This window comes from Cordyceps javanica, chromosome 2 (genome assembly GCF_051103115.1).
Source record: "Cordyceps javanica chromosome 2, complete sequence".
NCBI lineage: Eukaryota > Fungi > Ascomycota > Sordariomycetes > Hypocreales > Cordycipitaceae > Cordyceps > Cordyceps javanica.
Genome location: NC_139296.1, coordinates 2,862,681 through 2,876,085, shown reverse-complemented (window position 1 = coordinate 2,876,085; position 13,405 = coordinate 2,862,681). Strand labels below are relative to the sequence as shown.

The 13,405-nt window shown below is 50.7% G+C and overlaps 6 protein-coding genes across 6 annotated transcripts; 2 read left to right on the top strand and 4 right to left on the bottom strand.

Annotated features, from left to right (window-relative positions):
* Nucleotides 1–21: 21 nt before the first annotated feature.
* Nucleotides 22–937, bottom strand: V2A60_003357 (uncharacterized protein; the record flags this gene model as incomplete). The annotated part of the gene is made up of 4 exons (XM_083254693.1): nucleotides 22–360; nucleotides 417–452; nucleotides 516–612; nucleotides 732–937. The coding sequence occupies 4 exons, from the start codon at nucleotides 935–937 to the stop codon at nucleotides 22–24; spliced, it is 678 nt and encodes a 225-aa protein (XP_083110819.1).
* A 502-nt stretch (nucleotides 938–1,439) lies between these two features.
* On the bottom strand, nucleotides 1,440–1,943 carry V2A60_003356 (transcription initiation factor IIA subunit gamma; the record flags this gene model as incomplete). Its single annotated transcript, XM_083254692.1, has 3 exons — nucleotides 1,440–1,592; nucleotides 1,693–1,840; nucleotides 1,897–1,943. The coding sequence occupies 3 exons, from the start codon at nucleotides 1,941–1,943 to the stop codon at nucleotides 1,440–1,442; spliced, it is 348 nt and encodes a 115-aa protein (XP_083110818.1).
* A 369-nt stretch (nucleotides 1,944–2,312) lies between these two features.
* On the top strand, nucleotides 2,313–3,140 carry V2A60_003355 (H(+)-transporting V0 sector ATPase subunit c''; the record flags this gene model as incomplete). Its single annotated transcript, XM_083254691.1, has 4 exons — nucleotides 2,313–2,370; nucleotides 2,451–2,577; nucleotides 2,661–2,969; nucleotides 3,029–3,140. The coding sequence occupies 4 exons, from the start codon at nucleotides 2,313–2,315 to the stop codon at nucleotides 3,138–3,140; spliced, it is 606 nt and encodes a 201-aa protein (XP_083110817.1).
* Nucleotides 3,141–3,439: 299 nt separating this feature from the next.
* On the bottom strand, nucleotides 3,440–5,591 carry V2A60_003354 (uncharacterized protein; the record flags this gene model as incomplete). The annotated part of the gene is made up of 3 exons (XM_083254690.1): nucleotides 3,440–5,133; nucleotides 5,191–5,269; nucleotides 5,325–5,591. The coding sequence occupies 3 exons, from the start codon at nucleotides 5,589–5,591 to the stop codon at nucleotides 3,440–3,442; spliced, it is 2,040 nt and encodes a 679-aa protein (XP_083110816.1).
* A 1,481-nt stretch (nucleotides 5,592–7,072) lies between these two features.
* V2A60_003353 (GTPase GPN2) lies at nucleotides 7,073–8,254 on the bottom strand (the record flags this gene model as incomplete). The annotated part of the gene is made up of 3 exons (XM_083254689.1): nucleotides 7,073–7,750; nucleotides 7,806–8,131; nucleotides 8,191–8,254. 3 exons carry the CDS (start codon nucleotides 8,252–8,254, stop codon nucleotides 7,073–7,075), a joined length of 1,068 nt encoding a protein of 355 aa, XP_083110815.1.
* Nucleotides 8,255–8,611: 357 nt separating this feature from the next.
* Nucleotides 8,612–13,270, top strand: V2A60_003352 (lysophospholipase; the record flags this gene model as incomplete). The annotated part of the gene is made up of 3 exons (XM_083254688.1): nucleotides 8,612–8,874; nucleotides 8,927–11,733; nucleotides 11,913–13,270. The coding sequence occupies 3 exons, from the start codon at nucleotides 8,612–8,614 to the stop codon at nucleotides 13,268–13,270; spliced, it is 4,428 nt and encodes a 1,475-aa protein (XP_083110814.1).
* Between the last annotated feature and the right edge of the window lie 135 nt (nucleotides 13,271–13,405).

Genomic DNA, 13,405 nt, shown 5'->3' with positions numbered 1-13,405 from the left:
CTAGAATATGTAAAGGTCCGGTTATTGTACTGGCAAGTCTGGAATATCCAAATCGTCTGCATCCTTGTACGCGGCTTCTTCCGCCTCCTCGGCCGCATCAAGTCCGCTTTGAACAATGAGCGGCTCTGCTTCCAAGGTAGCGCTAGCAGAAACGGATTCCTCGCCGTCGTTCTTGCGTCCGGCGATGACATTGCCAACCACGAGAAGAGACGCACCGGCCCACCAGAGCGGCGGCAGCCTCTCAGAGAAGACGGCGATGCCCAGCAACGCGGTGACGATGAAATTTGTGGAGGTATTCATGATGGAGACTTGCGTGGCCGATGTGCCTCTGGCCAAGGCTGTCGTAAATAGGGACCACATCTGGGGTGGAATGTGATTAATACGCTGGGGCTTTGAACAAGAGCCATGGGACTTACTACGCCGTTGAACACAAGGTTCAGGACAAAAAACATCTGCGTGGGTAAGAATACGTGTTGTGGTTAGCGATATCCCGTCTTCATAGCGCCGGCACTTACAGCCCGCACAGCATATTCAACGATATTTTCGTATTCCGACAGCCCCACAAGATTCGATATGCCATTTGAGAGTCTTGTTGTCAGTTCTGTTGTTGTGCTGCGAGGTGTGAGTAGACGTGCGAAGTGAGCAAGAGTGAGAGACTGGAACGATGATGGGACAGCAACCGACATGTCGAACATTTGCCAGCTTCACCACGCTCAGAGGCTTGGACTTACAGTTTGGCAAAGGCGCCATTAAAGGCCGCGCAGACGCCACTAGCAATCGCAAAGAAGATCCATTGTGTTCGTGTGCTCCATTGTACAGCCGTGGCGGGCTCTTCAGTGGCGGCTCGTGCCCCCGTCATCCTGGGCTCTGCGCGCGCAGCTGTTGGCTTCTCAGACGCGATCGTGTCTGGAGCAAGTTTACGACGTTGTCGGACCATTGCCGGGGATTTTAAGTTTAGAGAGGCGACCAAGATATAAGTACTCGATAGTCTACTCGTTTTCGCCAAGGAATGACGCGGGATAATAGGGGCCGGCAACGTCAATGGATGCGCCGGGGAGTTTTCTGTGGATTGGCTAGTGGCCTCAGCGGGGGGGGTTCTTGTCCCAACCCACTGCCAACGTCCAATCTAAAGCAAACAGATTTACTACGGACGCAATCGACTTGACTTAAATGTGTATCGTATCTTGCATTAATTCCTTGATCTTTTTAAGCTTCACGAAAAGGCAAAATTGTTTCTACTGATATCATACCCGCGCGTCCCAACGGCACCCGTCTTGCTACTTGCTGGGACACTCTAAACCGTAACTGTTGCGCCAACCTCCCAAGTTTCGTTGCCAATGAAGAAAGGAATAAACCAATAAAACGCCGGATAAGATGCAAAAAAAGCCGAAGCTTATGAATCGGGCAGTACAGACGAAAATGTCACCATTGTCAGGAATTCAGGGACCCTCTCCCGGTCGCTTAGCATTACAGCTAACAATCTTGACCTTGTCGGCCTGCACAGTCTGGCTGCCGTTGTCCATTTTGAAGGTGACATTCTTGATGAGGAATGTCCACACCTCGTCGCAAAGTCGATACGTATCGAGACTTCCCTATTACATGGAAAAGGCAAACGCGGCTCGTTAGCAAAACTCGCAGACTAACTCCTCTCCACCGGAGAGGCACTCCTGGGGAAGCTCCTCGGCTATTCACCTTGAACTGTAGACGGCTCCGAACGTTCTTCTGGAGTGCTTCCGTGATGGCCTGGTCAAAGTTCCCCAGAATTTTCATGGCCAGCTGTGGATGAATTCGAGACTCGCTAATAAGGTCGTCCAGCGTATCCGTCAGCGCGAGGCCGATGCTGCAAAAGGCTGGTTAGCCAGAGTTCCACCCGCCGCAGGGAGGTGACCTCCGTACCTGCTCCGCCGATAGAGCTCGTAGAATGACTGTGAACCGCTTGCCATGACGCTGAATTTCGTTTGCTGATCTTATTTCCCTTTGGTGAGATCAGCCTGTTTCGTAAATAGGCTGTTAAGATAGAGGTGCAAGCAGTAAGTCATAGCGATGCCTAGCACAGATGGAGATGGTGAAGTCGCCTGCTGACTAAGGCCCTTGCACGCATGGCGCACGCCCAAAGCGCTGCGGCCTCCCTCGTCATGTGACGTCGACCAATGTTTAGTGGGTGCCTTGCCAGAATGATGGTTGTCTGAGCGGCCATACTGGCGTCGCGCCAGATTGACTCGACTTAGAGCTCCGACAGCTTGCAAGCCAATGCCCTCTACAACGACGCAACGCCCTTGTCGTCACACTCCAACACCAACCAAGCCGGCGCGATGAGTCTCTACTATGGACTAGGCGGCATAGGGTCGTTTCTGACCGTTGTGGGATTATGTATGACTTTCGCTTTGATGGACTGAGCACTAAAGTCCAGACCCCGGGTCGTGCTCATCACCGCTGACGTCGTCGCCTAGATATGCTTTTTACCGGCAGTGGTGAATCTTTCAACGTCGGAGCTTTCCTCGAATCCGTTTCGCCCTTCACATGGGCTGACCTTGGCATTGCCCTCTGCATCGGCCTGTCGGTAGCTGGCGCGGCTTGGTGCGTTGCCCTCCCCCCGCGATATCTAGCATGCTTCAACTTGCCTTGGGAACTACAATTTACTAAAGCATTGGTGTATATAGGGGTATTTTCATCACCGGCTCTTCCATTCTCGGCGCGGCCGTGAAGGCCCCTCGAATCCGAACCAAGAACCTGATCTCGATCATTTTCTGCGAAGTCGTCGCCATTTACGGTGTCATCATGGCCATTGTCTTTTCCTCCAAGATCGACGAGGTCTCCGGCCCTAACCTATACTCCGCCGATACTTACTACACTGGCTTTGCTGTCTTCTGGGCTGGTCTCACTGTCGGCCTGTGCAATCTCGTCTGCGGTGTTGCTGTTGGAATCAACGGCAGTGGTGCAGCTCTCGCCGATGCTGCCGATGCTACACTGTATGGATCACCCAAATGGATATGCCATGGCGGAGTTCGTATGCTAACAGATTATATAGCTTCGTCAAAATTCTTGTCGTCGAGATTTTCAGCTCTGTCCTCGGTCTCTTCGGTCTCATCATTGGCCTTCTTGTCGCGCAAAAGGCCCCTCAACTTGGCAAGAATGTCTGAAGAGGCAGGATCCGGGTAGTGATTCAGCACATCGAATTTGTTCACATGCTGTCCAAGTAGCAATAATGAGTGGAGAAAATATATGCATTAGACTAACACGCGTGGTCTGGCGTTAGGAAAGATCGGTCAGGGAAGACTACGCTTCCCGGGTGTAATATTATATCCCTGGGTTAGCCGACATGTACATCAGCGCAAAGATCAATAAACTATGAGAAGATAATCGTTCCAGTCTTAGTCGCGCATCTACTCGCTGTGGTTGCTTTGTACTCTGCTCTCAAGTGCAGCGGCTTAGAGATATTCTATGAGCTCCTAACTGCACTCATCAGGAGGGCATGACCCTTGGCACCCTTCTCCATTTTGCCTTTACCACTTGGCATACATATTAAGGCGTTTGCAGACCGCAGGCTGCCCACTCTCGAGCTTCTCTGTCCACCAGTGCTATTCGCTATGAGCTGGCCATCCGGCCCAACAGTAAGTACAGCGCGATGATATTCCGGGCGAGGGTCCATGGGGAAATCGTGGCCCAAAACCACGGGCACTTTGGGAAGGCCCACTGGATAAATACCAGACTGCTTGTGGAGTGACGGGAGAACGAAGAGATGGAAGGTTACCAGCGCCGAAGCGGGATTTCCAGGGAGTGAGAAGATCACTTTAGACAGGCGTTTGCCGGCATTGTCTTTGACCGGAACGGTCGCAAATGTAGTTGGCTTGCCAGGTTTCATCGCAACGCGGCCAAAATGGATGGTTCCTCCAAGAGAACGCTCAATAGTCGGCTTAAGAAGATCAAGCTCACCCATGGAAACTCCACCCGTGGTAATCAACATGTCGGCCTGTCGCAGACCGGAGCGCAAAGTCTCTTCGAGGGAGTTTGACTTGTCTTTCGCAATGCCCAAATCAACAATATCATAACCCCATTCTTTTGCTGCCGAGATCAGCGTGATGCGGTTCGTATCGCGCACTTCGCCAAGTTGCAGTGCACTGGGCCGGTTGTACTCGATAATCTCATCGCCTGTAGATAAAATACCGATGACGGGCTTTTTGTAGACAGTAGCATCAGCCACTCCGACAGAGGCCAAAAGGCCGATTTCGCCGCCAACGCCAGAGATCTGCTCTCCCTTGCTCAAGATGGTAGTGCCTTGTTTGACATCGCTACCAACCTCACGAACATTTTCGCCTTCTTTAACGCCTTCAGCTTGGATTTCTACTTCCTTTTCTTCCTTTCCATCATCAGTCATACTCTTCAAGATAGTGTCTTCGACCATGATAACGGAAGTCGCCCCTGGAGGCAACGGTGCTCCCGTTGTGATTCTTGCAATTTCGCCCTCCTTGAGAGCGCCGGTTTCTCCTGGTGCGGCGTGCAAAACGCCGACGACAGGAAATACCCCTTTCAAATTGCCATCTGCCGGGGCAACAACTGCATAGCCATCAACAATACTGGCCCTAAAGGCAGGGACGTTTTCTCGTGCCTTTACATCTTCAGCTATTACGGAGCCGACAATCGACTGATCAACTTTGGAGTGCAAAGTCTCTGGCTGGGGTGTAAATTGATCAATCATGGCAAGTGCATCATCGACGGAAACCATAGGATACGGTGACTCCCGATGACGGCGTGTTGGCCCGAGAGATGGGTCATTAGAAAGTTGGTTAGAACCTGGCTTCGTGTGACGAACGAGATTGCCATGCCCATGTCCATGACTGTGACTGTGACTGTGACTGTGGCTATGATCGTGCCCATGAGGATGATTCTCGTGATGATGAGAATGGTCATGAGTATGAGAATGCTCATTTTCAATGATGCCGGCTTCTTTTTCCAACTGCTTTGTGCCGCCGGAATGCAACTGTCTTGAATTGGCGCCAGCAGCTTGAAGACAGGCATGTGGCAAGGTTTTGATAATTGCCTGCAGATTCTCCTTGGCTCCTTTTGGCGATCCCGGCAGCGTTACAATAACGGTTTTGTTTCTCACACCTGCAACAGGTCGAGACATCATAGCAACTGCAGAGTGTTAGCAAGAAGAAGCTGTGCCTGACCTGACGGTAACAGTAGACTTACAAGGGGTGACAGCCAGTGATGTAGACAGCATAGCATGAACTAGACCGGGCGCTTGCTTGTGAAGCAAAACTGCAACTGCCTGATCATGTTAATCAGCAGACAAGATCTTACTTGATGGGAGTCATAGCTCGTACCTCCGGGGTAGAATCAGAGACAGCAAATCCGGTGCCTCCTGTGGTGAGAATAAAATTTGGCGCCTCGGGACCATCTGTCCATTGCATGATTTGCTTCTGGATATCAATCACGCTGTCAGATACGTTTTTTTGGTCCGTTATGGTCCATTTCCCGGCACCGTCAAAGGCAAAAACCTCCCGGAGGACGGCGGCGGAGGCATCAGTTGACGGGTCTAACGCCGCGGTGGTGGACACGATTAGGATAGCCGCAGTCAGTGAAGCCTCCATACTGTGAGATTGAATTGCTTTTGATCACTCCACACTCGATGGATGCCTCGTCAAGATGTCTTGAATTCTCGAATAGACTTTTTGTTGAGGCAAGGCGTTAACTGCTTTAGTTAGAGAGGTCGGAGTGCGGCGGGGGATCGCGGTGGTCTGGGACCCACCTGGCCACTTCAGTGAGGCTGCTGAATCCCTAGTTACAGGTACCCAGGTCAGGTAGATTCCGAATAAAATCCACGCCGTACTTATTGGCACATCTCTGAGTCGCGAGGAGCCCGTAGTTGGAAGACTAATTAGAATTCAAAGGTGGCATTTCTATATATGTACATCGTGTGTGTTCTTCATTCAACAGTAGGTCATATACTCCCGCAGATGTTCCGGATAGGACAGAGATGATAATATTACGAGATCTCTCCCGACTATCCCAATAGCGAACTATAGGAAATCTGTCAGACGAGCTCAATACTGTTAGAACGACTACTGAATGGGCGGCACGAAGTTGCAGTGCGAGCTACTCAGTACCTACCGACACAAGGCGCTCCACTTTGATAATCGCTTATACGTTGCCACACTGACGGAGGTTGTTCTTCGGTATCTTATTTCCTTCTGTCCCAGAAAGAATAAAGATCATCTAGCTCCAGTAAACTGATGGTGTCAGTCTCCCTTCTTTCCAGATGAGAGTTGAATAAATTTGAACTAGAAAACTTTCAATTCGGTATTCATAGCGAGGCGCCTATTTAATCAGGCGGCGAAAATCATATTCGCTGGCCGCCCAGCCGCCCCACTTGCGCTGTTCGCGCTGCGCGGCCACAAGTACTGCTCATACAGAACTCTAACACATCAGCTTTACTACTTACCGAGCAGTGTCTTGAAGGAATCTCAACTCGTCACCATGGTTCGCATAAAAGAAAGGTATCTCCTTGTCAATATACTTTACCCACCAGAGCCTACTATCGCGCACAAATCTTCTGTTCCATCTTTCGTGGTGCAACATCAACCCACCGTGGAAAATCTCACCGCGCAGCTCCTGTTGAAAGCCATTCGCAATGAGGTCGCTCTGCTTTTTGGAGATCATGGCTTAGGAGCACTTGGTGGAAACCTATCAGGTTTGTCAATACGTTCATGCTTAGCATGTTGTTTAATCACGTCTAATAAAAGCTCAGTCAAATATATGTCCCTGGCTACATCAACTCTCATTCTCAGATGCCACAGGGAGCACTATCGCATGCTTTGGGCGGCACTGACTCTCATGGACCGTATTCCGGTTAAGGACGGGCGCTCATGTATCTTTCGTGTCGTGCGAGTCAGTGGCACGATACGAAAAGCAGAAGAAGAAGCAATTCGCCAAGCACGGGCTCTAATTTTAGCGGCAAAAGATGACAGCTCGCTCAGTGCATTTTTACCTGTCGATGCAGTCAACAGCCACATAGAGGATGGATGCCAGGATGAAGATGTCGAAATGGCCAGCGACGACGACTGACGGGGTATCATTGCTTCCTAACTACTTTGATGCCACTATCAGATGGCACGGACATGTCCCCAAAGTCCGGGTCCATCTCAGGGTTACTCGGTGCTGATGGTTGGGGCGGCTGCATGTCCATGTCCATGGCCTTTTGTTCCTGCTCACGACGAGCTTCCTCCTCCGCTTCCTGTTCCATCCGGTCATATTCATCTTTCTGGTCTATCCATCGCTCTTGAATGTCTGGAACATCCATCAGGGACGCTTCGTTCCGCATGGTCACTGCCCAAATTGTGTCGTTTGCACCTTCAGCACTACCAAACACATATCCACCGGCCCTGTCTATTACCCTCAGAAGATGCGTCATGCTTTTCTTGTTCTCGACTGCCAGCACCTCATAACGCACCAGCCCATAGCTTTCGATCATATTTGCGATGGCCTCATTCAGTTTCCCGAACTTCTCGCTCCGCAATACGGGAGACTCGGCCTCAAGATAGGGTGTCAAATATGTGAGGTCATCGACATCTGTGTAGTATTCGAGGTTGAAGGGAAGCTCGTCATAGGAAGCAACCTTGTCGATTTTGGACAGCACGTTGACGTGCGGCATATCCATTTGAATCATGGCGCGGAGGGAAAGCAGAACGTTAGAGACGTATAGGGAGGGCTGGCTGAGACAGATCGAGTCGGAGAGGTGGACAGCAACAAACTGGACATTATTAGCCTACGTCGCGGCGAGGTCAGCCAGAATTTATGCAACGTACCCGGAAGCCACGTTTTTGCAACTTGAAGAAGATGTTACGCAGCGAGTTGTGATGTGTGTACAGCTCGACTTGCCCAGGGCAGTCAAATAAAATATAATCCTGATCAAACTCTTTCAAGCCATCTTCTAGCCATTCATAGTTGTGTTCTAGCTCCTCTAGAGCATACAGAATGCCTCCGTTCGGGCCGAGCCTGTCTTCTCGCATAATATCTTCAAGCTTAACGAGGGTTCGAATATCGAGAGCACAGGGGTAATTGGTATGGTCATTAGCCGGATCGAGATTCACGACGGAGCATGCGCGACCGATTGCGCCCATAAACTGGTGCACTTGTTACAAAGGTTAGCACTTGGTGATGTTTGCCACGAGGGGGGGGCCTGAGACGTACTACCATCGCAGTAAGTGCTCTTGCCCGAACCGGGACTGCCTAATACAAGCTGAGCAAAAGGCATGAGGAGGCTTTTTCTATTCTAGCACTTGTTCCCTCGTCGAGGCTATTGTCCGAGAATGATATCTCGATGGAAGCTTACAGAGAATGAATCGGCGACGCAGTTGAGCGCCTAGAACTACAGCGCGTGCCCCTCCAAAAGCTGCCCAACTTTTTGGTGGGGGCTTCCGCTGAAACGGCGAAACCTCGGGCTGGATTTGCTAATAAGATGAGTTCTCAAAAGCTCCCCGAGCTAAGTAGGTAATTTTCCCTTACCCACGCAAAAATCTCCTCAGCTCTACTCCCGCCACGCAGCTCTCTCGCTGACTGGCATGCCGACCTGCATGATGCTCTGCCACCGCGTCGGAGATCATAACCTACCATGGCGTCCGACTTGACCACTGCTGCCACACTGGCAGGCAGTCTCACTGTCGACATGCCCACCATGAGCACTTCTGCTGTTGAGGTGGCCCCCAAGGCTGGCTTTGGTTGGTTTGGCATCCTTGGCTGGATCATCCTGACCTCAATCAACCTCGTGTCCATGGCACTCTACTGGTCCATCCGCATTGTCACCATCACCATTCCAAGCTTGCTATACGCTCTTCTCTCTGCTAGCTGGACCGTGACGATGAACGCGACCACACTGTATGTCTCAAACTGCCCTTGTCTTTTGCCATCATTTCTTAACACCTTGCAGTATTTTCATTCTGGTAGCAATTGCTTCGGCTGTTAGCTGGGTTGTGAGATATCGCATTCTCAACATGTATTCACGACTACCACCCGAGCCCCAACGCAAGGAGCCAGACATCGACCTCTTTCCTGATACCCACGAGGAGGGTATGAAATCCGGGCTGTCAAACTATCTGGACGAGTTCTTAAGTGCCATCAAGATCTTTGGTTACCTTGAAAGACCTGTCTTCCACGAGTTGACGCGTAGCATGCAAACCCGGAAACTGATTGCGGGTGAAACCATCAATTTAGAGGAAGAAAAGGGCTTCTGCATTGTTGTTGACGGCCTGGTCGAGATTTTTGTCAAGACTGGCCAAGACGCCCGCCATTCTGGCAACTCTTCAGCCGATCAATCTTGTCATGACTCGTCTGAGGACGAGGAGTATATGGCCAGGGGTCAGCAAAAATACCACCTCCTTACCGAAGTCAAAAACGGTGCGCCCATGTCTTCGTTGTTCTCAATCATGTCTCTCTTCACTGAGGACGTGAATCTCAAGATCGTGGATGAGGAAGAAGCACCGCACCAGGAGGGCACAGATTCCGGCCCATTCATCCCGGCATCAATGCCAAATACACCGGAGCTCAACGCTAGGTCTGGTAGGCGTGCCATCGTGTCCGACCCTGAGACCAAAGCGCAGGTAGCCCTCGGAGTTGCTGGATCTGGCATTCCCCCGATGTCTCTCAATGACGCCGTGCCTGTCATTCACCATCCGCCGCAGAGACCTAGGGCCCCGAAGCGTCGTGCCTCGCAGTCTGTTCATCCCGACATTATTGCTCGTGCGACGGTCGACACTACAATTGCAATTATACCCGCTCAGGCATTTCGAAGACTCATCAAGATATACCCAAAGGCGACAGCCCACATTGTCCAAGTTATTCTCTCTCGCTTTCATCGCGTGACTCTGGCCCACGCCTTCAATTATCTGGGCTTGACTGGGGAAGTTCTGCAGACAGAGAAGAATATTCTGAAATATACCTCCTGTCAACTTCCGAACGTATTACGAGGCGACGCCCTCTTACGACTTAAAGAAAAATTCAAGCGTGAGAGGGAGCGAATGAAGGACAGTGCGGAATCAAAGGGTATCGCTTTGCATAACTCGACCATCACCCATCAACGACGCTCCAGTACGACCCTCCGTAAAGAAGTTGCGATGCATGCCTTATCAAAGCAACGCACGTCGTCCATGTCTAGCAATGCCGGCCCAGCGCACGAGGCTACCCCCCACCAGCATCGACCCCAGCCTGGCGACCTTTTAGCCAATATCAATCAGGCTCGCAACGTTCATAAACCATCGGGTCTGGATCCCAAAACGCCACTTGCACAGCGCTCTTTCAATCCCTTTGATTCAGAAAAGCATGCAAGAATCTCCGTGGACCCACGAGACCTTGCCGAAGAAGACGACCTATTTCGGACCTGTATACTAGAGTGCATTTTCAAGACACTTGGTCTCGATGGTGGTGGTACAACTTCGAGAGAGCCGGAATCGATAGAAACATCTCCGCGCATTGGTTACATGGACCAACGCCGGGCACGAGCAGCCTTTCCGAGCAATGCATTCGGGTTTATGGGCCCATTTGAGACTTCGATCGACGGCGAGACTGAGTCCGTCACTTCGAGCAATGTGGGATTGCACGGCACTCCTAGTGCTTATATACTCGCGCAAGAAATGAGGAATGAGATGGAAATTGTATTCTTTCCAAAAGGATCTGTCCTCATTCAACAGGGGGAAAGAAGTCCTGGTATCTACTATGTTGTAGATGGTTTCTTGGACATTGGCGCCAGCAAAGAGCCTCCCCGAGAAATATTGCACAAGACCAGACCGAAAACACCAGAGACGAAGAGCCCAGACAGGCCCAGCAGCGGCGGTAGCCACGAGCGTCCGGGGACTCAGAAACACGCCAGCCGTCGCCGCAGTGTTGCATGGGTGAAGCCCGGTGGCATCGCTGGTTATATCGGCGGTGTTTCGTCTTATCGCTCCTACATTGATGTGGTGGCAAAGACGGATGTCTATGTTGGTTTTCTTCCACGCGCGTCATTGGAGAGAATTATTGATAGATATCCCATCATTCTTCTCACTATGGCAAAGCGATTGACCAGCATCCTGCCACGTCTGATTCTGCATATTGACTTTGCCCTGGAATGGGTTCAAGTCAATGCAGGTCAAGTCATTTTCCACAATGGTGATGAAAGTGAGGCCATCTATGTGGTATTGAACGGTCGCCTTCGACTAGTTGAAGAGAGAAAGGGTGGCGGCGTCGAAGCAAAAGCCGAGTATGGTCAAGGCGAAAGTGTTGGTGAGCTTGAAGTGCTCACAGAAACCGCTCGCTCTGGAACTTTACACGCGATTCGAGACACCGAGATTGTCAAGTTTCCACGCACCTTGTTTAACAGTCTTGCACAAGAGCATCCTAACATCACTATCAAGATCTCGAAAATCATTGCAGCGCGTATGAGAGCGATGGTGGATGATCCGATGAATCTATTCGGTGCTGACGCTGGCTCTGGCGCCATACGAAACCATGGCAAATCTACCATGAATCTACGAACTGTCGCAATTCTACCCATCACTGCAGGTGTGCCTGTTGTTGATTTTGCCAGTCAACTCATGAACGCTCTCTCTCAAATGGGTACACCGAATGGTGCCACATCGCTCAATCAAGCCGCCATTTTGAACCATCTAGGCAAGCATGCTTTCAGCAAAATCGGAAAGCTACGATTGTCTCAATATTTGGCCGACTTGGAAGAGAAGTACGGTCTTGTAGTCTACGTGGCTGGTAAGAATTCTCCTCTTTGTTCTTTCTGTTTTATGTCAATCGCATGATGAGCAATCCTAAGCCAAAGGCAACGCCGCTGCTGGTTCTTTAACTCTAATTTTTTCCTGATACGATTGAAACATACACCCTTCTGTAATAACCATCCTACTTTTGCACAGACGCTAACGTCTCTACGACAGATACAAGTGTTAACTCGCCTTGGACGCAGACCTGTATCGCGCAGGCTGACAGCATCCTTCTAGTTGGCTTAGCGGTAGGGTCGCCCGAGATTGGCGAATATGAGCGGTTCATGCTTGGGATGAAGTCCACTGCATGGAAATCATTGGTATTGCTACACGCTGAACGATTTTCAAAGCCAGGCTTGACAAGATCCTGGCTTAGAAACCGTATGTGGATCAATGGTGGCCATTTTCACATCCAAATGGCCTTCACAGACAACGAAGTGAGGGTGATACCGACTTCAAAGAAACTTGGCCAGACCCTGAAGCAACAGCTGCAAATTCTGCAGACTGAGATTCAAAAGTACACGACGAAGAAGGCGCAGCGCTACTACATTCCCGACTCGCCGATGAAAAGCGACTTCCATCGCCTAGCTCGTCGACTGTGCGGCAAGTCCATCGGCCTGGTCCTGGGCGGCGGTGGAGCACGTGGTATTGCTCATATTGGTATTATCAGGGCTATCGAAGAAGCAGGCATTCCTATCGACATTGTAGGAGGTACATCTATAGGCTCCTTTGTGGGAGCATTGTACGCACGCCATGCCGACGTTGTGCCCATGTTTGGTCTAGCAAAGAAATTTGCTGGGCGCATGGCCAGTCTATGGCGTTTTGCTCTTGACCTGACTTACCCGTCTGCGTCATACACCACGGGCCACGAGTTCAATCGAGGGATCTTCAAGGCCTTTGGCAAGACGCAGATTGAAGACTTTTGGCTCGAGTTTTACTGCAACACCACCAACATCACCAAGAGTCGAAACGAGTTTCATACCAGTGGATACGCATGGCGATACATCCGCGCCTCCATGTCCCTCGCTGGCCTTCTTCCACCTCTGTGCGATGAGGGCAGTATGCTGCTTGACGGTGGCTACGTCGATAACTTGACTGTCTCGCACATGAGAGGCCTTGGTGTCACGAGCATCTTTGCTATTGACGTCGGTGCTGTGGATGATGACACACCACAGACGTATGGCGACTCACTTTCGGGCATGTGGGCATTTTTCAATCGCTGGAACCCGTTTTCGTCGCATCCCAACCCGCCTACGCTGGCCGAAATCCAAGCACGTCTTGCATACGTTTCCAGCATTGATGCGCTCGAGAGCGCCAAGCAGATTGAAGGATGCATCTATATGCGACCTCCCATTGAAGCGTATGGTACACTCGACTTTGCCAAGTTTGACGAGCTGTACCGTCTCGGATACAAGTATGGCCAGGACTTTATGAAAAAGCTGCGTGAACAAGGCAAACTGCCCTTGTCGGAGGAAGCCGAAGCAAAGCAATCCATGCGCCGTACTACAGCGCGCCGGCGAGCAAGTATATAGATATGAAGACATTGGTCACGGGGGACACAATTATTGCATAGTATACGATTAGCGCGCATTGAATACATGTCATCTTAATATGTTACCTTTTCGTCCAGCAACTATTGTAAAGTTCGGCAAAGTGAAGCATTATAT